At 46.1% G+C, this 24,767-nt stretch overlaps 1 protein-coding gene across 5 annotated transcripts in view; it reads right to left on the bottom strand.

Moving 5' to 3' along the window:
• Positions 1–8,677, bottom strand: part of lrba (LPS responsive beige-like anchor protein) — a 290,109-nt gene extending 281,432 nt beyond the window's left edge. For all 5 annotated transcript variants that reach the window (XM_045208535.1, XM_045208534.1, XM_045208539.1 and 2 more), the window contains exon 1: positions 7,753–8,677. In XM_045208535.1, the coding sequence (XP_045064470.1) occupies positions 7,753–7,938 (186 nt within the window). In that variant the 5' untranslated portion in view covers positions 7,939–8,677. The remainder of the gene's footprint in view (positions 1–7,752) is intronic.
• Positions 8,678–24,767: the final 16,090 nt, after the last annotated feature.

The following is a 24,767-nucleotide window of genomic DNA, read 5'->3' as shown; positions in this document are numbered from 1 at the left end:
ACTCCACAGTATCAGGAAGAGGAGAACCTGATTGGGAACCTGATTGCCTGTTCTCATGCATGGTTTCCGTGACAACCACTACAAAAAGCTATCATGGGTCTGCCCAGCCATACTGACCTGGCTTGGAGTAAAACCCAGGTGACATTCCACAGAGCCAAATCCCCCATCTCCAGTGTCAGAGCAGAGCCCAGTAGGGTTAGTCATTCTGAGCCCCAAAGAGTTATGCATTTAGTCAATGGTTTACAGAGCAGAGCCAGAGTGGCGTACGAGTCAGCTTCCACTGACTGGGGAGGTTCCATTAAATCAAGCTGCCTGGGCTGACTGACCTCCTGAGGTAGACCTATAGCTAGGCCTAGCTATTGTCCATAATGCAGGGGTCATGTTAACGCAGAGTTTTTCACGCATAAAATAAATGATGATCGATGCTTGACTGCCATTTGACAAATACAAATATTCTCACTCTTATCCATAATAATCTCATTTTGTAGACTAGCCTACCCACACTGTATCTGCGAGCTGTTGGCTAGAGCGCACGTGCCAAGCCCAGAGTTGGCACATACACTATATAACGCAACAGTTTGTGACAAAACTATCGGTAGAGTTGAAAATGCAATGGAAAAGTAAGTACTTTTTTTGTGCACTACGTCATCACGCACTGATTTTTATCCGCAACAAGTCAGTTCGGTAAACACCACTGGTGGGAAAATGCGCATATTTTCTTTATGCGGATTTTAGAATATTTGCATGAAAATCTGTCGCCAATTGGATGGAAACATAGCTATAGTAGGAGTGTCCATATAACAGTATTTAATATGATCTAAAACGGTATCACTGATCCTAGATCAGTCCTCCTACTCTTAAGACACTTTACGGATACAGACACAGGTCCTGACATGATGATCTTCTCTATTCAGACTAGGGCTGAACCTATTTAGTCGACTGGTCGATTGTTTGGTCGATAGGCTGTTGGTCGACCGAGATTTCTTTAGTCGAGCAGTAGCAAAAACGTAGAATAATTTCATGGTGTACAAGACACGTGTCTGATTCGCGCCTGTTTGAGTGGACTGGTCCATTTATTTCTATGCTGTAATAAAGGCTTTACACTTTGTTTTTTCATTAGAACAGCCTCTCTGGTACTACTTATAATTTATTTAGTGTTGTTTACAATCTTTCAAATTGTCAGAAATATTATATTTATTATAACAATAACCCTCCTTTTTCTTGATCTCCTTCTTATTGTTATTATTACCATTATTATTATTATTATTATGATCATCTTAATAATAATAATAATAAGTAATGTCATTATCATTAGAAGGCTTAGTATCGCAGCCTTGTATAACCACCACCGAGCTATAGGCCTAAGAGCACAGACTGTAAGTCGCTTTGGATAAACGCGTCTGCTAAATGGCATATTATTATTATTATTATTATTATTAATACCGTAACTTACTTAGGCCTATAATTCAATACTTATACAGGCTACTGTATCAATCAATCATTCATTCGTTCAAGTCATCACACGCCATCACGTCATTCATGATTTTAAATACAATCAAGCATTTTCGTTTTAAAATAAAATAAAGCAACCCTTGAATAACTAGCGTAAACAACAAATAAACCGTTCCATTTCGGAAATTGCGACTGTTTTTGGTCTTTGCTGTAATAAAGGCTTTACAAAAAAACATTACAACAGACTCTCTGGTAACCTTATCATTTATTTAGTGTTGTTTACATTGTTCCAAACGGTCAGAAAAATGATATTGTAATCTAACAGCACCTGTTTGGCACACATATCATGACGCAGCACTTTCTCCTCCCCTTCTTTTTCTTGATCTCCAGTATTTTCCACAACTAGTCAAATGTATTCCACACATCCGACTTCCCCTTTACCTCCTGAGCAACCAGTAAGTACATTCCCCTGTTTTGAGTTTATTTATCACGTACTCTGTATCCATTTTGCTGTCGCATGTGTTTGGAGTTTGCTATAACCAATTTATTGATGTGATTATGATATGCTATAGGTCAGGCCCTATTGGTCAGGTGCATGCGATGCATACATGTGTCACTTAAAGAGAGCAAGGGTTGAGGGAATAGGGAATGTTTTTCCTAAACAAATGAGGGATTTCGGTAATATCTTTTCAGTTAGAAATGGCTGTAATTATGTTGCAGCTTCAGCAACATGGACAGCGCGATAAACACTGTTGAAGTTCTGTAGTGGTCGCTGCAGCATGGAGGAGAGAGAGACAATGGGTGCTAGTCACACAGTCACTCGCTGTCCTTTTTTAACACTGCACAGCAAGTCTGAGCACAAACAAATCAATTGGGTCGGACTCCCTCTAGTCATTTGTGTGTCTTAATTATTTCATCAAAAAGTGCGCTTAAAGCATCAGACAAGCTCAGTGCATATAGTTGATTTGATTAAAACACATAGGATGTGTCTATATATGAAACATCGATTGGTTGAAAGAACAGACGACTCTCGGTCGACCAAGAAATTTTTTTTGTAGGGGACAGCCCTAATTCAGACCACAGAATGCTATGCTACCCATGATCCCATGCACTGTCCTAAGTCTGGCTGGATATCCTATTCATTTGAGAGAGACTTGTTCGAGGACAAATTCATTTTCCCTTTGACCTAACAATGGGTGTGTGAGTCATCCGTGGAGCGACTGCAAATTAGCCACTTCTGGAGAGAAGAGGTTCAGGCCTCTATGATAAATCCAGCTGAAGGAGGGCGGTAGAGAGCGAGAGAGAGAAAGAAAGAAAGAAAGAAAGAAAGAGAGAGCGAGCGAGAGAGCGAGCACAAGGAGAGATCAGAAAGAAGAGCACAGAGCATGAAATGCAAAGTGCCATGTCTCAAAAACCTCAAATGTCATTGGCCATGCTAAACAAACAAGAGGGAATGGAGGGGAGACAGGTCGGGTACAAATGCATCAGTAGGCCCAGGGAATAAGGCTGCGTCCCAAATGGCACCCTATTCCCTATATAGTGCACTACTTTTGAACTAGGCCCGATATGGCTCTGGTCAAAAGTGATGTCGTATGTAGGGAATAGGGTGCCATTTGGGATGCACACACAGCCTGAGAGATCCCCTCACTCTGGCACATTGGAGACCTGGCAGGTTGTCTCTACTGCTCATTTCTGTGTACCGCAATTATGTCTTCTCCTCTCTGGATAAAGAAATGATCATGAATATGCACTTTATAATAGACATGTCGCTGGAGGGATAATATTTCTGGGTTTATCTCCCACTGTGCAGGCCAGCAGCACAAAGCTGAAAACAGAGCTCTGAAACACTAGGTTGCATAAAACTAGTACCACTGTGAAAGACAGAAAAAAATTTTGACACCCCCCTCCTCCTCCAAAAAAAAAAGAATGCTTGGATTTCTATCCTTGGCATGACATTTGAAACAGCATTCTAAATGCTAAGGCCTTGTTCCAGCAGCCAGACTCTTACCCACTTTCCTCGCGGCTACCTGAGGGTGAGGGCTGATTGGCTGACTCCATGAGGGAGTTTAGTGTTCACGTGGGGAGGGAGGCAGGCAAGTGGGGAGGTTACAGTGCCGCACCACCCCTGTCCTTGCCAGCAGGTGTGAGGGAGCCTACTGCGATGACTGAGGATGAGCCTCAGCCTGTGTTTGTGTTTGTGTGTGTGTGTGTGTGTGAGACTCCATTGTGTTGCCACAGTGACAAAGCAGTTTTGCCAGTTCCTCCTCCCGTTCTAACTGCCACCCTTACCTGCTCTTTTTCCACTTAACCCTCCATGCTCTGCTTCAGCGACTCACTAGCCTATCCTCTTACTTCCTTATTAGTTTCATTCATTCCTAGACCTGAGCCTCAATGTAATTCATTTCACAACCCCTGTCTGCAGCCAACAGCCAATCAATGGGGAGGAGAGAGAGAGAGAGAGAGAGAGAGAGAGAGAGAGAGAGAGAGAGAGAGAGAGAGAGAGAGAGAGAGAGAGAGAGAGAGAGAGAGAGAGAGAGAGAGAGAGAGAGAGAGAGAGAGAGAAAACAGAGAGACAAAAACAGCGACAGAGAGCTGTGTGAAAGACCTTGTGGAGGCACCTTGGAATAATATTGTGCAATTTGAGCAGACTATCCTGAAATATGACACACCTCTTTTAAACAAATTGAAATCATGACAGAGAGATTATATTAGGTAGGCCCTCTTCCCATATAATTATAGTCCAACAAGTAGGCACTTGTTGTGGGTTCGATTCCCACGGGGGGCCAGTATGAAAATGTATGCACTCACTAACTGTAAGTCGCTCTGGATAAGAGCGTCTGCTAAATGACTAAAATGTAAAAATGTAAAATGATTACACTCCCACTATAGGACTGTTACTAAAGTGTCACTAAGATGACACTTTGGTACCTATAGAGTACCACAGTATTAGTCATAATACCCATAAAATCTAGCGGTCAAACCGGGAAATGGTTCCAATCGTTTTTCCACCATTCATCTTTCCCATAGGGGATTTTAGAAACACTTCAAATGAGGGCTGTGTTTCGTGTAGGCATACCTTGGCGTGACGTTTTGATAACCGTGTAAATCTCTCTAGGACAAGGTGACTTTTATTACTATATTCGCCTGTATTTACCACACAAAAATAAAATGCTAATTAGCTGCTAATGTGGCTATCATAAAGAACTACAAAAGCCATGATGATCTGGAAGTCACTGACAAATCCAGGCAAAGGTAAGAATCTCTGGATTAACTATCTAATGTTAGCTAAATGTAGTACTGAATAAATTGGCTATATTTCTTTAAATTGACAATTCTGTCAACTGTTTTGTCCAAGTTTTAAATTGACAATACCTGTTAGCAAAGGTGTCAGCTTGAGATGATGTGCAGAAGGTTGCAGGGATTTGTAGTTTTGCATGATGTTTACTATCATGCTAATTAGCATTTTTCGAATCTGAGAGTAAATAGAGCCGAATAAATTGATAAAAGTCACCTTGTCCGAGAGAGATTTACATGGTTATCAAAACGTCACACCAGAGAAAGCCTACACAAAACACAGACCTTATTTACGACTCCATTTTGCTCCTCCCTTCCTATAGGCAGAAACTAAAACAGGAAGTACCCGTGCTAAGGACTATTCAACGCTGATCTGACCAATCGGAATCCACACATCAAGATTGTTTTGATCACGTGGACTGGGATATATTCCGGGTATCTTGCGAAAATAATTTAGACCAATACACTGAAACGGTGACTGAGTTTATCAGGAACTGTATAGGTGATGTTGTGCCAACTGTGACTATTAAAACCTACCCTAACCAGAAACCGTGGATAGATGGCAGCATTCGCGCAAAACTGAAAGCACGAACCACCGCATTTAACCATGGGAAGGTGACTGGGAATATGGCAGAATACAAACAGTGTAGCTACTCACTCCGCAAGGCAATTAAACTGGCAAAACGTCAGTATAGAGACAAAGTGGAGTCGCAATTCAACGGCTCAGACACGAGACGTATGTGGCAGGGTCTACAGACAATCACGGACTACAAAAGGAAAACCAGTCACATCGCCGACACTGACGTCTCACTTCCAGACAAGCTAAACACTTTCTTTGCCCGCTTTGAGGATAACGACGTGGCCCACTACCAAGGACTGTGGCTTCTCCTTCTCTGTGGCCGATGTGAGTAAGACATTTAAGCATGTTAACCCCCGCAAAGCTGCCGGCCCAGACGGCATCCCTAGCCGCGTCCTCAGAGCATGCGCAGACCAGCTGGCTGGTGTGTTTACGGACATATTCAAATCTCTCCCTTTCCCAGTCTGCTGTTCCCACATGCTTCAAGATGGCCACCATAGTTCCTGTACCCAAGAAAGCAAAGGTAACTGAACTAAATGACTATCGTCCCGTAGCACTCACCTCTGTCATCATGAAGTGCTTTGAGAGTCAAGGATTACCGCCCCAATAGATCCACAGACAATGCAATCGCCATCGCACTGCACACTGCCCTATCCCATCTGGACAAGAGGAATACCTATGTAAGAAAGCTGTTCATTCAACACCATAGTACCCTCCAAGCTCATCATTAAGCTCGAGGCCCTGGGTCTGAACCCCGCCCTGTGCAGGTAGGAAACTCCCCTTCGCTGATCCTCAACACTGGGGCCCCACAAGGGTGCGTGCTCAGCCCCCTCCTGTACTCCCTGTTCACCCATGACTGCGTGGCCAAGCACACCTCCAACTCAATCATCAAGTTTGCAGACGACACAACAGTAGTAGGCTTGATTACCAACAATGACGAGACCGCCTACAGGGAGGTGGTGAGGGCTCTGGGAGTGTGGTGCCAGGAAAATAACCTCTCACTCAACGTCAACAAAACAAAGGAGATTATCGTGGACTTCAGGAAACAGCAGAGGGCACACCCCCCTATCCACATCGACGGGACCACAGTGGAGAAGGTGGAGGCTTCAAGTTCCTTGGCGTACACATCACTGACAAACTGAAATGGTCCACCCACGCAGACAGTGTGGTGAAGAAGGTGCAACAGAGCCTCTTCAACCTCAAGAGGCTGAAGAAATTTGGCTTGGCACCTAAAACCCTCACAAACTTTTACAGATGCACAATTGAGAGCATCCTGTTGGGCTGTATCACCGCCTGGTACGGCAACTGCACCGCCCGCAACCGCAGGGCTCTCCAGAGTGTGGTGCGGTCTGCCGAACGCATTACCGGTGGCAAACTACCCGCCCTCCAAGACACCTACAGCACCCGATGTCACAGGAAGGCCAAATAGATCATTAAGGACATCAACCACCCGAACCACTGCCTGTTCACCCCGCTATCATCCAGAAGGCGAGGTCAGTACAGGCGCATCAAAGCTGGGACCGAGAGAATGAAAAACAGCTTCTATCTCAAGGCTATCAGACTGTTAAATAGCCATCACTAGCACATTAGAGGCTGCTGCTGCCTATTGAAATCACTGGCCACTTTAAGAAATGGAACACTAGTCACTTTAATAATGTTTACATATCTTGCACTACTCATCTCATATGTATATACTGTATTCTATTCTATAATATTCTACCATCTTAGTCCATGCCGCTCTGTCATTGCTTGTCCATATATGTATACATTCTTAAATTCCATTCCTTACTAGATTTGTGTGTATTGGGTATATGTTGTCAAATTGTTAGATATTACTCGTTAGATATTACTGCACTATCGGAGATAGAAGCACAAGCATTTCGCTACACCCGCAATAACATCTGCTAAACATGTGTATGTGACAAATAAAATTTGATTTGATTTATTTTAAGTGTTTCTAAAAAATTTATGGTGGAAAAAACTATTGGAAACCATCATCCTGTATGAATAACATGAACAGTGATCATGCCTCACTGGTTGGTTACAAAGCTTTTCCAAGTAATGATTTGTAAAACCAATATAGCATTTCCATCACCATACAAATTCTACAAAGAAAACCGTTAGCCTACACATTTCTAATTACTAGGCTATAGCCTAGTTCCGCATAGCCTGCTACTCTACTTACCTCATCATGGAAAGTAAATATTATGCACTCAGCTATTGGATCATATCGTAGGCTAGCTAATGAAGTAGCCTAGTCGCAATATAGCCTTCATTATAAACATACATTGTGGCCAGGAGGTAGCCTAAGGTGTACCAGAAAGATAGAAAAGGCAGGTTGGTAGACAGAGCTACGTGTAACATGATCCTCTATGGACGGTTTCCAGGGACTATTTAGATTAGAGTGTGGCTTCCGCTAATCAGCTTACCAGGTTGAAGACGGTCTCCACAATGTCCCGGTTGGAAACTTCCCCAACTTCCACCAGACCGGCGAGGACAGCGAATTTCATTTTGATTCCTCGGATAGGGATCCCAGGGTTGAGCGACACCGCTGCCGCTCCATCACCTTGCCCCGCTGGTCGCCCAGCACCACCAGGCGTCTCCTCGCTAGCCATTGCTACAGGAGGACAGGTGGCGTTAACAGGTAAGGCACCTGTTCACCTCCAAAGACGGTAATGGGATACAGTAAAGTCGGTGAAAGAAAAAAACGATGGTATCCTCTTTCCAGTTATGTCGACAGTCTGGAGGTAAACAACGAAAATATTTCCCTCCCCATTCAAAACAGTTCACAAAATAAGCCTTCGAGTCAACAACATATGTTTTGTAGTCCGCGAGAGGCACAGGCGCACGAGAGCTGGATTTCTAGTCGATGACACCGCGACATTGGAGTTGTCACTACGTTTCCATATAGAACTCCTCTCCCCCGGTCAGAAACTTGATAGGGAGGCGAATGAAATAATGCATCCAAAACTGTTCACTACAATGGACCGGCTTAATAAGATTGGTTCTACAGGCAAGTCGCAGAGACCTTGCCTTTCCTCCCGTTTGTCAAAATTTAAGAGGCACCTGCGACTTTCATTTCTTCACTAGTCCAGCCAGGCTACAGCAGAAGAACTTGCTATTGTCACAGCAGGCTTGACAGGTAGAGCGCTGTCATGAGCAAGAACTCATAAACGTGGCTCAAGTCCGGCAACAGCGCCAGTTGTGCTCGACAAGGGACAGCAGTCGTCCACTCGGTTCTTCCCTAAAAACCGCTAGACTTGTTCAAATTTCTGTGTTAACCCACTTACAGCGCTTTCTCTTCCTGATTTACCCCCTGCTACAGCTCGTCCGCGCCATGACAGTATTATACCAGTATTCTGCCAGCAGCACAAATGATGACGTCATGTTCGTATGGTAATGACGAAACCTTCAAAATAAAAGCCCGCTATTCAAAACATTGCAATGTGGATAACTCATTGAAAATATACGGCCTGCTGCTGGCTGAGTATTTACTGAGTATTTCCCACCCCACTTCAAATCAAATCAAATGCTATTTGTCACATGCGCCGAATACAACAGGTGTAGACCTTACAGTGAAATGTTTACTTACAAGCCCTTAACCAACAATGCAGTTTTAAGAAAAAATAACTGTTAAGAAAGTATTTACTAAATAAACAGAAGTAAACAATAAATAAATAAAATGAAAAATGAAAAAAAGAAGAAGATAGAAACATAACAAATAATTAAAGAGCAACAATAAAATAACAGTACAGAGGCTATATACAGGGGTACCGGTACAGAGTCAATGTGCTGGGGCACAGGTTAGTGGAGGTAATTGAGGTAGAGGTAAAGTGACTATGCATAGATAATAAACAGAGAGTAGCAGCTGTGTAAAAATGGGGGGGGTCAATGCAAATAGTTTGGGTAGCCATTTGGTTAGCTGTTCAGGAGTCTTATGGCTTGGGGGTAGAAGCTGTTAAGAAGCCTTTTGGACCTAGACTTAATGCTCCGGTACCGCCTGGTGTAGAGGTCCTGGATGGCAGGAAGCTTGGCCCCAGTGATGTACTGGGCCGCACGCACTACCCTCTGTAGTGCCTTGCGGTCGGAGGCTGAGCAGTTGCCATACCAGGCGGTGATGCAACCAGTCAGGATGCTCTCGATGGTGCAGCTGTTTACCCGCTGTATGGTAGCAGGGTGGAAGTATTTTCATGGTAGCAGGGTGGAGATAACTTTTCTACCTGTCTCAGCTAAAGTGGTTATCTCTACAAGCCAATATGGACAGTCTATTACAGTGTACTGTATTGGGTGCTATGGAGGGAGTGGAGAACGAAGCGTTGTTGAATATGTATGACACAGTCCCCCTCCAAAACTAACCATATTCAGTTAGTAGAGACCCTACTCAGCAATTCCCACCCCACTTTAGCTGAGACAGGTAGAAAAGTTCTCCCTACAAGCCAATATGTATCCCATGTACAGTCTATTACCGTGTACTGCATTGGGGGCTATGGAGGGGGCGGAGTGAAAGCCAGCAGCAGGCCGTGCGACACAGTCCACCTCCAAAGCTAACCATTTGGTTAGAGATGTGACTGAGTATTTCCCGACGCAGTTTATATGGAACAGGTAGTAATGTGTTTTCATTACAACCCAATAAGTACCGGTTGCCCAGCACAAGAGACCAATTTAAGTTTTGCAGACTCTATTGAGTAATTCCAATAACATATATTTGTATTTTATTAAAAGTGTATTTCTTTAAATATAGCCTACACAATAGCTTTCAACATTCCAGTATTTGTGTAAACTTTCTAAAGAAATGCTGGTATAAATAATACAATAAAATACGTCAAATTATCAGTAATTTTTTTCAAAGGTAGTTGCAATCCTGTGAAAAACAGTTGTACTGCATTAGTGCAAAAAATCGATATTCCCAAAGTTTAGCAAGTCTTTGAAGGGGGACTCTTATTAATCCGCCATCGTGCTGCCAGCATAATATCCTGCTGCTAACAGAACGATAATTTCCTTCTGCTAACAGAACCGTAATGAGTGGAGCATGCGCACTGGGCGCCGAGTGGCTTCGCCAGGTTGTCTCAGGCGTTGATATAAATTAGCTCAATGATCTCATGTGTAGCCCAGGTGGATGGCGCTGTGGACTTGTTCATGCCAGGGACAGAGGGGAGGCTTATAATGCAGGAAACGAGCAGTGCGTCACAAATATTCGGTTCCAAAGGAATAGAGTCCAGTGTACAATTTGCCTCGTTGCAGCCGGTAGGCCTATAATGCAGAGACGTCTAAAGGAGAGGAAGATACTTGCTCAGGAGTTATCTGCTGCTGTGCACTCAAAGACATACCAGAGCTTTTGCATTATACAAATTGCATATAAAAACTCTAAGGATTAGGCTGTAATAATGGTTGTCAATATAATGTTTATTTTTTCCTATTGGCAGACTTTAGGCATTATCTACCTACATTATGTAACCATGGTTACAGTTGTATAGAAGGGGAGACATATTTGTAAACATGTTTATATTGTTGTTAAAAATAAGACAAAATAATGTCCTGCTGTAAAAAAATAAAAAAATAAGTGATATTCACATGAGATATGTAAATTGTGATGTTTCTCTCTGCAGTGCATGCAATGGAACATTGACAGATGTAATGCAACCAGAGGTGATAGAAACCAGACATTAAAGCGATGTGACAGCGATGCTTCTCTTGCCTCTTCCAGTCACTGACCCATGTTGCAAGAAAGGCATTTCACTGTACTTGTGCACGTGACATTAAAACTTGAAACTTGTGTAAGACGTTTATGAGACCAAATAAATACATTGTCAGATAGGTTTCTATTTCATTTAGCCTAGGTATATTGAATAGCCTATGTATGATTGAAATGTAATTAAGGATCAAATGCAATGTATTTTAACAATGATCGTTATTACATTATAAAGATGTGTGTCACCTCTCATCTCCTAGGAGGCTCTGATACAGGGTGACTTAAGTTGCTCAGTGGGATGGCTCCCAGTCCTAGGTTGCATCCCAAATGGCACCATATTCCCTATAAAGTGCACTACTTTTGACCAGGACCCATAAGGCTCTTGTCAAAAGGAGTGCACTGTGTGGGGAATAGGGTGCCATTTGGGATGTAGTTCTAGTGCTGTTGCCAAGGATTCAGGCAGCGCCACAATTCTGTTGACCTCACAAGCAGTCCTTCTCCCTGGGGACACTGGGACACAAGGCAGTCAGTTGAGTTCCAGCACCAGACAGAGGTTGCGTCCCAAATGGCACCCTGTTCCTTTTAATGTGCGCTACATTTGACCAGAGCCCTATGGGGAATAGGAGGCTCTGATCAAAAGTAGTGCACTGTAAAGGGAATAGGGTGCCATTTGGGACGTAGTCAAAGTCAAGCTTGGTCTCTGTAGCAGTGACCTGAAATATAAGTGCTTACTACAGTGCAATGCTTTAATTTACATGCGGGCTATGTTGAGTGGGTTCAAGTCAAGACACTTTTGCACTGACTTACCTGAAGTAACCTACAAAATGAAAGTAAGAGAGAGTGTTGATATAGTAACTTATATTTCATAGTGGGCTGTTGAACTTTAACAGATAATGAGACTGCAACCTTGATGGCGTAAATTAAATACACATTTAATTTACGCCATTTTCTTTTCTTGTTTTGTCTTTTGTGTTCCACAACATGTTAATTAATTCAGCTATTCACACAGCTTTGTGCCAAAGCGCTGTCGTCTTTTGATTTGATGAACATTCATTATATCCTTCCAAATCAACACCTGAGGGAAAACATTTGAGAACCTTGCTGAACAAATAAAGGCTGTTAAAACCATACAGTACGAACACACATCCTCTTGACTGTTTTCTTTAAGAAATGTATTCTGCATGAAGCTTGGATTTACTTTGAACCCCACATGGGGCAGATTTGATCAGAAAACTAAGCTGAGTGAAGGCTGTTGCATTATGATGACAAGAGGGAATTACACACGTCTCCCCAGAGACTACCCACTGGGCACAGATGTCAATTCAAGGTCTATTCCACTTTGGTTCAATGTAATTTTGTTGAAATGACGTGGGCAGGGCCGGCTTAATGCAGGGGTTTACCGGGCTGAAGCCCCTGGGCCCAGGCCCGTAGGGGGCCCAAGAAGCAGCAAAATATTTTTTCTTCATTTTTGATAAAAAATGCAAAAACATATATACATTTACATTTTAGTCATTTAGCAGACGCTCTTATCCAGAGCGACTTACAGGAGCAATTAGGGTTAAGTGCCTTGCTCAAGGGCACATCGACAGATTTTTCACCTAGTCGGCTCGGGGATTAGAACCAGCGACCTTTCGGTTACTGGCACTACACTCTTAACCACTAAGCTACCTGCCGCCCCATACAGTATATATACAGTATATATAAGATATGTAGTATATATTTCAATTTTTTTTTACTGCAACTGCCAACCACAGGAGGATTCAGGAGCCCGCTCTCAATGAGTGTAGACAACCTGCTGCCGCTCTGCTTGTCACGACTTCGGCCGAAGCTGCCTCCCCTCCTTGTTCGGGCAGGCTTCGGTGTTCATCGTCACCGGCTTACTAACCACTGCCGCCCCAATCATCATCACAATTGTCTCATCTTGTCAATCACACACACCTGGTTCCTATCCCCTGATTAGTCTGTGTATAAGTGTTCCCTCTGCCCCCTTGTCCTTGTGGGTGATTGTTAATTCTGAGAGTATGTAGCTCGGTGGAGCTACTCATAACATTGTGTTGCCAGGGTAGATTTCTCCCCTGTGCCTATGTATTATTGGATTCCGTTACAGTGTAATTGCCAGGGATGTTTGTTTCCCCTGTGCCTGTTTCATTGATCGCTATTGGAGCACATTTGTGTGTCAACGAAGGAATAAACTCTGTATTCGGTGATTACCCTCCTGCGCCTGACTCCTTTCACCACACTCACCACACCGCTAATCATCAGATGGGGGGAGGAGACGAGGTATGGGGCCCATGTGGGTAACTGGGGGGCCTGCCTTGATTGGGTAACTGATTAATAAAAAAATGCATAATAAATAAATGTGACAGGCCAAGAGGCAAAAAAAAAATATTTATGTTATCCAACCACAGGAGCCCGCTCTCAATGGTCAAAATACCCCAGAGAGCATAATTTAGCCACAGAGGCTCAATAGTAAAAAAAAAAAAACTTTTAAAAGTGGATTAAATTGTATCAAAGGTGCATACAGGTAACTGCCAAAAAAAAGGAAACACCAACATAAAGTGTCTTAAAAGGGTGTTGGGTCACCACGAGCTGCCAGAATAGCTTCAATGCACCATGGCATAGATTATACAAGTGGACCTAAACCATGCCAGGAAAATGCACCCCACACACCATAACATAAATGTTGTATCCCTCGTTTACTCACGTGTTTCCTTTATTTTGGCAGTTACCGGTTGCCTACAGTCGGGAAGGCCACAATTTGGGCAGCATGCACGCCAAATATACAGCTTGTTGCGTTGTGGCCATAGAAATATAATCCATAGAAGGGATTTGGAACCTCTTACCCTGGCAATTTTAGTGTTAAACTCATGGGTACACTAGGCTGCCAGTCCTGATTTAAATGGGAACTGCCATCTATGGATTATATTCCTATGGTTGGTTGCGGCTGGCTGTTTTCCTTTTGCAAATTTCCAAATACAATCGCAGGAAAAACGTACAGTTTGGAAAGCAAACGCCTACCGCTGAAAAGAGAAGACTAATCTGTCTGTAGAACTAATAGAAGAAGAAAGAAATCCTCGGGCCTATGATTTCTTAATCCGGCCCTGGATGTGGAAACAACGTGATTCAGCCAGTGTGTGCCTTTCTGAATAGGAGGCTGATTTTTAGCCGCATGCTACAGAAGGTAGGCAATATGGCAGGCAATCAAGATAACGTTTTTGGAGGCATGTTGTGAGAGAAGAGGATGCTGTACCTCTCTTGACTTGGATGTTGACTTCAACCAGGTGAGAAGGTCAAAACGTTTTCAGTGACAAGAGTAAGAACTTTTTGGGTGCCTGTTGATTTTAAAGCCAGGTGAGGGGTTCAAAACGTTTTTGAGTGACAAGATAAGAACTTAGTCCATGTTGGATGCTTGTTGAGCTTTAAAGACCCTCACTTCCATTCTCCTGATCAGGGATTATCCCTGACAAGGAGATGACAGGAATGTTATTAATTCTATTTAAATTCATCTTCACTAAGTGTTAGAATATGTCTCTAACACGCACATTCACAGACTCATTTATATGATGTATATGATGTATATATGCTGTACATATGAGGATTTGGCCGAATGTGGCCTCACCAACATTAGGAAATATGTGGAGCATTAAAGGGTACCTTTCAGATACTGTATACAATCTCAGAAAAAAAGGTGCTATCTAGAACCAAAAAGGGTTCTACGGCTGTCCCAATAAGAGAACCCTTTGAATAACATGTTTTACTTCCATTTAGAACTCTTTTGGGTTCCATGTAGAACCCTGTCCACAGAGGGTTCTACATGGGGACAGCCAAATAACCCTTTTGTCTAAGAGTGTAGAGACAATGTAGGTCTAGAATGAATTTATGTCCAAGTTTACATTGTCAACAGGCTGTCACGGTTTCGGCCGAGGCTGCTCCTCCTCCTTGTTCGGGCAGGTTTCGGCTGTCGTCGTCCCCGGAGTACTAGCTGCCACCGATCTATGTTTCATGTTCGTTTGGTTTTGTCTTGATGTTGTACACCTGTGTCTAGTTAGTCCTCATTAGTGTCCTATTTAGTTCTCGTTGTGTGTGTATGGTGTTGTGTGTGATTGCTCTTCTGTTTTGGTGTTCCGAGCTACGTACTTCCCTCCGTTGTTTGGAGAGGTTTTCGCACATGTTAGTGCGCCTTTTGTTTGACGCCTGTGTGCGCCTTTATTTCGCCTCCGGGCTTATTGTGCTCGTTTACTACGTGAATAATTCACTAAAGTCTTTTGGACTTAGCTTCTGCGTCCTGCGCTTGATTCCTGCACCACACCCACCTTCAGCACCCTGACAGAATCACACACCATTAATAATGGAATCAGCAGGAGCAACAGTCACGCCTGAGTCGCTGGAGGAGCATGTCCGCGGCCAGGATGACCAGATACGACAACTGGGGACCGCTCTACAGGACGTCATCAACACCCTGCACCGATGGGAGTCCAGAGGGGTACCCACACCTCCACCTACCCTGCCACCCCCATCGGCCGGTCCACCAGTCCCAGGTCCGGAACCCAGTGGGATTCGGCTCTCGCTCCCAAGGGCGTATGACGGAACAGCTGCCGGGTGTCAGGGGTTCCTCCTGCAGGTGGAGCTCTACCTGGCCACTGTACACCCGGTGCCCTCGGGACACAAGAGCGTTTCCGCCCTCATCTCCTGTCTCACGGGCAAGGCGTTGGAATGGGCAAACGCCGAGTGGAGGAGGATGGACGCCACCACCATCTCCTACGCCGAGTTCTCCCGTCGCTTCAAGGCCGTGTTCGACCATCCACCTGAGGGCAAAGCGGCGGGGGAGTGTCTATTCCACCTGAGACAGGGGAGGAGGAGCGCACAGGCGTTCGCGCTGGAGTTCCGGACTCTAGCGGCAGACGCAGGGTGGAATGAACGGGCCCTCATCGACCATTTTCGTTCGGCGCACCCTACGGGAGGACGCCTTCAACGTGAGTTGGCCTGCAGGGACACCAATTTCACCTTCGACCAGTTGGTCGATATGTCCATCCGTCTGGACACCCTGCTGGCCACCCGTGGACGTCCCGAGTGGGGTCCGTCCATTCCACCCTCCGGCACCTCCGAGCCGAGCCCTATGGAGCTCGGGGTGCTGGCGCTAGAGAAAGGAGGAGGAGGAGCCCGAGGGGGCCTGTCCCCTGCACCAAGTGCGGTCGTGGAGGGCACACTGCGGCCAGGTGCTGGGGAGGGTTCCCCGAGGGAGGAGACAACAGGCCACACACTGGGGAGCCTTCCCAGGTGAGTAGACGCCCCACTTACCCAGAGCTCTCTGTTGCGCACTTTTGTATACCTGTTTGTTTTCCACAGGTTGCACCTCATTCCCAGCATAAGGCGCTAGTAGATTCAGGCGCAGCTGGGAATTTTGTTGATCGGAAGTTTTGTTTAGATTTAGGGATCCCTCTCCTACCTGTTGACAAGCCTTTTCCCGTTCATGCTTTAGATAGCCGCCCGTTGGGGTCGGGTTGATTGGGGAAGTCACAGCGCCACTTAGGATGTGTGCGCAGGGGGTCATGAGGAGACTATACAGTTGTATCTGATCGACTCTCCTGCGTACCCGGTGGTGCTGGGAATTCCCTGGTTAAGCACCCATAACCCTGCTATTTCGTGGCAACAGAGGGCTCTCAATGGGTGGTCTGCTCAGTGTGAGGGGCGATGTCTGGGTGTTTCCGTGAGGGGCGACTTCGGTGGAAAGTCCAAACCAAGTGCTCCGCACTGCACATTCCGCCTGAATATGGGGATTTAGCTCTCGTTGTTTAGTAAAGCTAGGGCGACGCAGTTGCCTCCTCATAGACAGGGGGATTGTGCGATTGATCTCCAGGCAGGAGCAGCGCTCCCACGGAGCCACGTGTATCCTTTGTCTCAAGAGGAGAGAAAAGCTATGGAAACTTACATAGCCGAATCTTTGAGACAGGGATACATACGGCCCTCCACTTCTCCCGCCTCCTCGAGCTTCTTTTTTTGTGAAGAAAAAGATGGAGGGTTGCGCCCGTGCATCGATTACCGTGGTCTCAATCAGATTACTGTGAAATACAGTTATCCACTCCCTCTGATTGCGACCATGACGGAGTCATTGCATGGAGTTTTTCACAAAACTGGATCTCAGGAGCGTGTATAACTTGGTGCGCATTAGGGAGGGCGACGAATGGAAAACAGCGTTTAGTACCACGTCAGGTCATTTCGAGTATCTCGTCATGCCATATGGGTTGATGAATGCTCCATCAGTCTTCCAATCCTTCGTAGATGACATTTTCCGGGATATGCAGGGGCAAGGGGTGGTCGTGCACTTGATGACATTCTAGTGTACTCGTCTACCCGAGCCGAGCATATAGCCCTGGTGCGTCGTGTATTGAGGAGGCTGTTGGAGCACGACCTATATGTCAAGGCAGAGAAATGTCTGTTTTTCCAGGAGTCGGTCTCCTTTTTGGGCTATCGGTTGTCCGCGTCAGGGGTGAGAATGGAGGTGGATCGTGTGTCAGCTGTGCGTAATTGGCAAACCCCAACCACTGTCAAAGAGGTGCAGCAGTTCTTGGGCTTTGCGAATTACTACCGGAGGTTTATCCGGGTTTTGGACAGGTGGCAGCTCCCATCACGTCCCTTCTGAAAGGGGGTCCGGTGCGCCTGCAGTGGTCAGCTGATGCGGACAGGGCCTTTAGGAGACTGAAGGACCTGTTTACGTCGGCTCGGGTGCTGGCGCATCCGGACCCCGCGATTACCCTTTCAGGTCGAGGTGGACGCGTCTGAGGCCGGTATAGGGGGCGTACTCTCTCAACGGTCCGGCACGCCACCTAAACTCCGCCCTGTGCTTTTTACTCTAAAAAGCCTCGCCCGGCGGAGCGAAATTATGACGTCGGGGGACAGGGAGCTGTTAGCTGTAGTTCAGGCCCTTAAGGTGTGGAGGCATTGGCTTGAGGGGGCTCAACACCCTTTCCTCATTTTGACTGACCATCGGAACCTGGAGTACATCCGGGCAGCGAGGAAACTGAACCCCTCGCCAGGCTCGATGGAGCATGTTCCTCGCCAGGTTCGTATTTAAAATCACGTACATCCCTGGGTCCCAGAATGGTAAGGCAGATGCGCTGTCCCGGCGGTATGACACGGAGGAGAGGTCCGTTGAGCCTACTCCCATACTACCGGAGTCTTGTCTTGTGGCACCGGTGGTGTGGGAGGTCGATGCCGAAATCGAGCGAGCGTTGCGTACCGACCCCAGCCCTCCACAGTGTCCTGAGGGTCGGAGGTACGTTCCGCTCGAGATTCGGGATCGACTCATTTACTGGGCTCACACGTCACCCTCCTCTGGACATCCGGGTATTGGCCGGACAGTGCATTGTCTTAGCGCTAAATACTGGTGGCCCACGTTAGCCAGGGATGTGAGGGTTTATGTCTCCTCCTGCTCGGTGTGCGCCCAGTGTAAGGCGCCCAGACACCTGCCCAGGGGTAAGTTACAACCCCTGCCCGTTCCACAACGACCATGGTCCCACCTCTCGGTGGATTTTGTGACAGACCTTCCCCTCTCTAGGGGAATACCACCATCCTGGTTGTTGTGGACCGGTTCTCTAAGGCCTGTCGTCTTCTCCCTATGTCGGGTCTTCCTACTGCCCTACAAACCGCAGAGGCACTATTTACCCACGTCTTCCGGCATTACGGGGTACCCGAGGATATAGTGTCTGATCGAGGCCCCCAGTTTACCTCCCGAGTATGGAGAGCGTTCATGGAGCGTTTGGGGGTCTCGGTGAGCCTTACCTCAGGGTACCACCCGGAGAGCAACGGGCAGGTAGAACGAGTCAACCAGGATGTGGGTAGGTTTCTGAGGTCGTATTGCCAGGACCGGCCTGAGGAGTGGGCTCGGTACATTCCCTGGGCCGAGATGGCCCAGAACTCTCTCCGCCACTCCTCTACCAACCTAACCCCCTTCCAATGTGTGTTAGGTTACCAGCTGGTTCTGGCACCATGGCAGCAGAGCCAGATCGAGGCCCCTGCGGTGGATGATTGGATGAGGCGCTCGGAGGAGACGTGGAACGCTGTACACGTCCACCTGCAGCGGGCCATCCGTCGTCACAAGGCGAGCGCCGATCTCCACCGCAGTGAGGGGCCGGTGTACGCACCCGGAGATCGAGTCTGGCTCTCTACCAGAAGCCTACCCCTCCGCCTGCCCTGTCGGAAGCTGGGTCGGCGGTTTGTGGGGCCTTTTAAAGTCCTGAGAAGATTGAACGAGGTGTGTTATAGGTTACATCTGCCTGTTGAATATAAGAATATTAACCCCTCGTTCCATGTGTCTCTTCTCAGGCCGGTGGTAGCTGGTCCACTTCAGGAAGGTGAGATAGGAGAGACTCCTCCGCCCCCACTGGACATCGAGGGGGCTCCGGCGTACACCGTTCGGTCCATCTTGGACGCCGGATGGGGGGTCTCCAGTATCTCGTGGAGTGGGAGGGGTACGGCCCGGAGGAGCGGTGCTGGGTGCCGCGGAGGGACATCCTAGACCCATCTCTCCTGTCGGAGTTCCACCGGGACCACCCGGCGCACCCTGCTCGCGCGCCCTCCTGGTCGTCCCGAGGCCGGGGTCGGCGCACGGCTGGAGCCGCGGTCAAGGGGGTACTGTTACGGTTTCGGCCGAGGCTGCTCCTCCTCCTTGTTCGGGCAGGTTTCGGCGGTCGTCGTCCCCGAGTACTAGCTGCCACCGATCTATGTTTCATGTTCGTTTGGTTTTGTCTTGATGTTGTACACCTGTGTCTAGTTAGTCCTCATTAGTGTCCTATTTAGTTCTCGTTGTGTGTGTATGGTGTTGTGTGTGATTGCTCTTCTGTTTTGGTGTTCCGAGCTACGTACTTCCCTCCGTTGTTTGGAGAGGTTTTCGCACATGTTAGTGCGCCTTTTGTTTGACGCCTGTGTGCGCCTTTATTTCGCCTCCGGGCTTATTGTGCTCGTTTACTACGTGAATAATTCACTAAAGTCTTTTGGACTTAGCTTCTGCGTCCTGCGCTTGATTCCTGCACCACACCCACCTTCAGCACCCCTGACACAGGCTCAGCCCATCTAGGCATCATCCCTAACCCTGTACTGACACAGTTGTATCAGTGTCCTAATAACGGGAGGAGGCAAGACACACCTATATGGAATGTTAATGGTTTGACTTTCAGGTTCAACCGGTTTTCTTCATTAAACGTTCACCTGTTGGTTCAATAATACAGCATGTTAGGACTGACTGTCACACAGTGTACTTGGCTGACTGAATAGAGTGTAGTTCAGTACAGAGTACTGAGTAATACACATGCATATAGAGTTTAACATAATAACATGCATATAAGATATAGTTTAACATAATAACATGCATATAACATATCTTTTAACATAATAACATGCATATAAGATATAGTTTAACATAACATGCATATAACATATAGTTTAACATAATAACGTGCATATAACATATCGTTTAACATAAAAGCATATAGTTTAACATAATAACATGCATTACATTTACATTTCCATCATTTAGCAGACGCTATTATCCAGAGCAATTTACAAATTGGTGCATTCAACTTATGATAGCCAGTGGGACAACCACTTTTTTTTATTTTTTTTTATGGGGGGTGGGGGAAGAAGGATTACTTTATGCTATTCAAGGTATTCCTTAAAGAGGTAGGGTTTCAAGTGTCTCCGGAAGGTGGTCAGTGACTCCACTATCCTGCCATCGTGGGGGAGCTTGTTCCACCATTGGGGTGCCAGAGCAGCGAATAGCTTTGACTGGGCTGAGCGGGAACTGTGCTTCCGTAGAGGTAGGGGAGAGGTGGATGAACGTAGTGCCCTCGTTTGGGTGTAGAGTCTGATCAGAGCCTGAAGGTAAGGAGGTGCCGTTCCCCTCACAGCTCCGTAGGCAAGCACCATGGTCTTGTAGTAGATGCGAGCCTCAACTGGAAGCCAGTGGAGTGTGCGGAGGAGCGGGGTGACATGAGAGAACATGGGAAGGTTGAACACCAGACAGGCTGCAGCGTTCTGGATAAGTTGTAGGGGTTTAATGGCACAGGCAGGGAGCCCAGCCAACAGCGAGTTGCAGTAATCCAGACGGGAGATGACAAGTGCCTGGATTAGGACCTGTACCGCTTTCTGTGTAAGGTAAGGTTGTACTCTGCGAATGTTATAGAGCATGAACCTGCAGGATCTGGTCACCGCTTTGATGTTAGCGGAGAACAACAGGGTGTTGTCCAGGGTCACGCCAAGGTTCTTTGCACTCTGGGAGGAGGACACAATGGCGTTGTCAACCGTGATGGCGAGATCATGGAGCGGGCAGTCCTTCCCCGGGAGGAAGAGCAGCTCCGTCTTGCCGAGGTTCAGCTTGAGGTGGTGATCCAACATCCACACTGATATGTCTGCAAGACATGCAGAGATGCGATTCGCCACCTGGTTATCAGAAGGGGGAAAGGAGAAAATGAATTGTGTGTCGTCTGCGTAGCAATGATAGGAGAGACCATGTGAGGATATGACAGAGCCAAGTGACTTGGTGTATAGAGAGAATAGGAGAGGGCCTAGAACTGAGCCCTGGGAGACACCAGTGGTGAGAGCACGTGGTGCGGAGACAGATTCTCGCCACGCCACCTGGTAGGAGCGACCTGTCAGGTAGGACGCAATCCAAGAGTGAGCAGCGCCGGAGATGCCCAACTCGGAGAGGGTGGAGAGGAGGATCTGATGCTTCAAAGTATCAAAGGCAGCGGATAGGTCTAGAAGGATAAGAGCAGAGGAGAGAGAGTTAGCTTTAGCAGTGCGGAGAGCCTCCGTGACACAGAGAAGTTGAATGACCAGTCTTGAAACCTGACTGGTTTGGATCAAGAAGGTAATTCTGAGAGAGATAGCAGGAGAGTTGGCTAGAGACGGCACGCTCATTAGTTTTGGAGAGAAAAGAAAGAAGGATACTGGTCTGTAGTTGTTGACATCGGAGGGATCGAGTGTAGGTTTTTTGAGGAGGGGTGCAACTCTCGCTCTCTTGAAGACGGAAGGGACATGGCCAGCGGTCAAGGATGAGTTGATGAGCGAGGTAAGGTAAGGGAGAAGGTCTCCGGAAATGGTCTGGAGAAGAGAGGAGGGGATAGGGTCATGCGGGCAGGTTGTTTGGCTGCCGGCCATCACAAGTCGCAAGATTTCATCTGGAGAGAGAGGGGAGAAAGAAGTCAAAGCATAGGGTAGGGCAATGTGAGCAGGACCAGCGGTGTCATTTGACTTAATAAATGAGGATCGGATGTTGTCAACCTTCTTTTCAAAATGGTTGACGAAGTCATCCACAGAGAGGGAGGAGGGAGGGGGAGGAGGATTCAGCAGGGAGGAGAAGGTGGCAAAGAGCGTCCTAGGGTTAGAGGCAGAGGCTTGAAATTTAAAAAGAGGTAGAAAGTGGCTTTAGCAGCGGAGGAACAGAGGAAGAGAATGTAGAGAGGAGGGAGTGAAAAGATGACAGGTCTGCAGGGAGTCTATAGTTTAACATAATAACATGCATATAACATATAGTTGAACATAATAATATACAATGCATTCGGAAAGTATTCAGACCCCTTGACTTTTTCCACATTACAGCCTTATTCTAAAACGATTAAATTGTTATTTTCCTCATCAATCTACACACAATACCTCATAATGACAAAGCAAAAACAGGTTTTTAGATTTTTTGGCACATTTATAAAAAATAAAAAAACTGAAATATCACATTTACATAAGTATTCAGACCCTTTACTCAGTACTTTGTTGAAGCACCTTTGCCAGCGATTACATCCTCGAGTCTTCTTGGGTATGATGCTACAAGCTTGGCACACCTGTATTTGGGGAGTTTCTCCCCTTCTTCTCTGCAGATCCTCTCAAGCTCTGTCAGGTTGGATGGGGAGTGTTGCTGCACAGCTATTTTCAGGTCTCTCCAGAGATGTTCGATCAGGTTCAAGTCCGGGCTCTGGCTGGGCCACTCAAGGACATTCAGAGACTTGTCCCGAAGCCAGTCCTGCGTGGTCTTGGCTGTGTGCTTAGGGTCGTTGTCCTGTTGGAAGGTAAACCTTCGCCCCAGTCGGAGGTCCTGAGCGCTCTGGAGCAGGTTTTCATCAAGGATCTCTCTGTACTTTGCTCCGTTCATCTTTGCCTCGATCCTGACTTGTCTCCCAGTTTCTGCCACTGAAAAACATCCCCACAGCATGATGCTGCCACCACCATGCTTCACCGTAGGGATGGTGCCAGGTTTCCTCCAGACGTGACACTTGGCATTCAGGCCAAAGAGTTCAATCTTGGTTTCATCAGACCAGATAATCTTTTTTCTCATGGTCTGAGAGTCCTTTAGGTGCCTTTTGGCAAACTCCAAGCGGGCTGTCATGTGCCTTTTACTGAGGAGTGGCTTCCGTCTGGCCACTCTAACATAAAGGCCTGATTGGTGGAGTGCTGCAGAGATGGTTGTCCTTCTGGAAGATTCTCCCATCTCCACAGAGGAACTCTGGAACTCTGTCAGAGTTACCATAAGGTTCTTGGTCACCTCCCTGACCAAGGCCCTTCTCCTACGATTGCTCAGTTTGGCCGGGTGGCTAGCTCTAGGAAGACTTTTGGTGGTTCCAAACTTCTTCCATTTAAGAATGATGGAGGCCACTGTGTTCTTGGGTCCTTCAATGCTGCAGAAATGTTTTGTTACCCTTCCCCAGATCTGTGCCTCGACACAATCCTGTCTCGGAGCTCTATGGACAATTCCTTTGACCTCATGGCTTGGTCTTTGCTCTGACATGCACTGTCAACTGTGGGACCTTATATAGACAGGTGTGTCTTTCCAAATCATGTTCAATTAATTGAATTTACCACAGGTGGACTCCAATCAAGTTGTAGAAACACCTTAAGGATGATCAATGGAAACAGGATGCACCTGAGCTCAATTTGAAGTCTCATAGCAAAGGGTCTGAATACAGTTTTTTATTTGTAATACATTTGCAAACATTTCTAAAAACCTGTTTTCGCTTTGTCATGATGGGGTATTGTGTGTAGATTGATGAGGATTTTTTATTTAAAAAAAAATCATTTTAGAATAATGCTGTAATGTAACAACATTTAAGAAAAAGGGAAGGGGTCTGAATACTTTCCGAATGCACTGTACATGTGAATAGTTAAGTCAGTGTTTCCTAAAAGCCACTGGATGCATGTTGTTGTTGTTGTTGTTTTTCCCTAGCACTACACATCTGATTCAAATAACCAACTCATCATTAAGCTTTGATTATTTTAATAATCAGTGTAGTGCTAGGGCAAAAACCAAAACCTGCACCCCCTATTTTCGCGTAATTCAGGTGAATAGTCTTTCCTTCATCATGAATATGTGAGTGAATATTTCTGTTGAAGTTATTTCAGTTATTTTGGGTCTGCTCATATGACTGCTCATTTCTCCACAGACAGCGACAGTAAGTTGAATTTTGTGAATTTATGAAAGTGTTGATTTAGTAAAAACGAGTGGCTGATCTCATATCTATTTTATACTCAGTTACATGTTTATGCATATATTAATTCATTCTGGAACATACATTTATATTATTATAAATAATATATGAATTATAGAATATTATTATTTATTTATTTGCAGCCTTTCATACAAACCACAAAATATGCGTCAGACTGAATGTCAATAATTTATGTAAGTGTATGAACTGAGCTATCTGTCAAAGTGGGTGTGTTAATTTGTTTATTTGGATCTGCATTAGCTCTTGCAAAGTGGATACAGTAGGA

The sequence above is a fragment of the Coregonus clupeaformis genome, chromosome 3, assembly GCF_020615455.1.
Source record: "Coregonus clupeaformis isolate EN_2021a chromosome 3, ASM2061545v1, whole genome shotgun sequence".
NCBI classification, from domain to species: Eukaryota; Metazoa; Chordata; class Actinopteri; order Salmoniformes; family Salmonidae; genus Coregonus; species Coregonus clupeaformis.
Note: the sequence above shows the minus strand (reverse complement) of the source record. Positions and strands in the feature narration are given on the sequence as shown.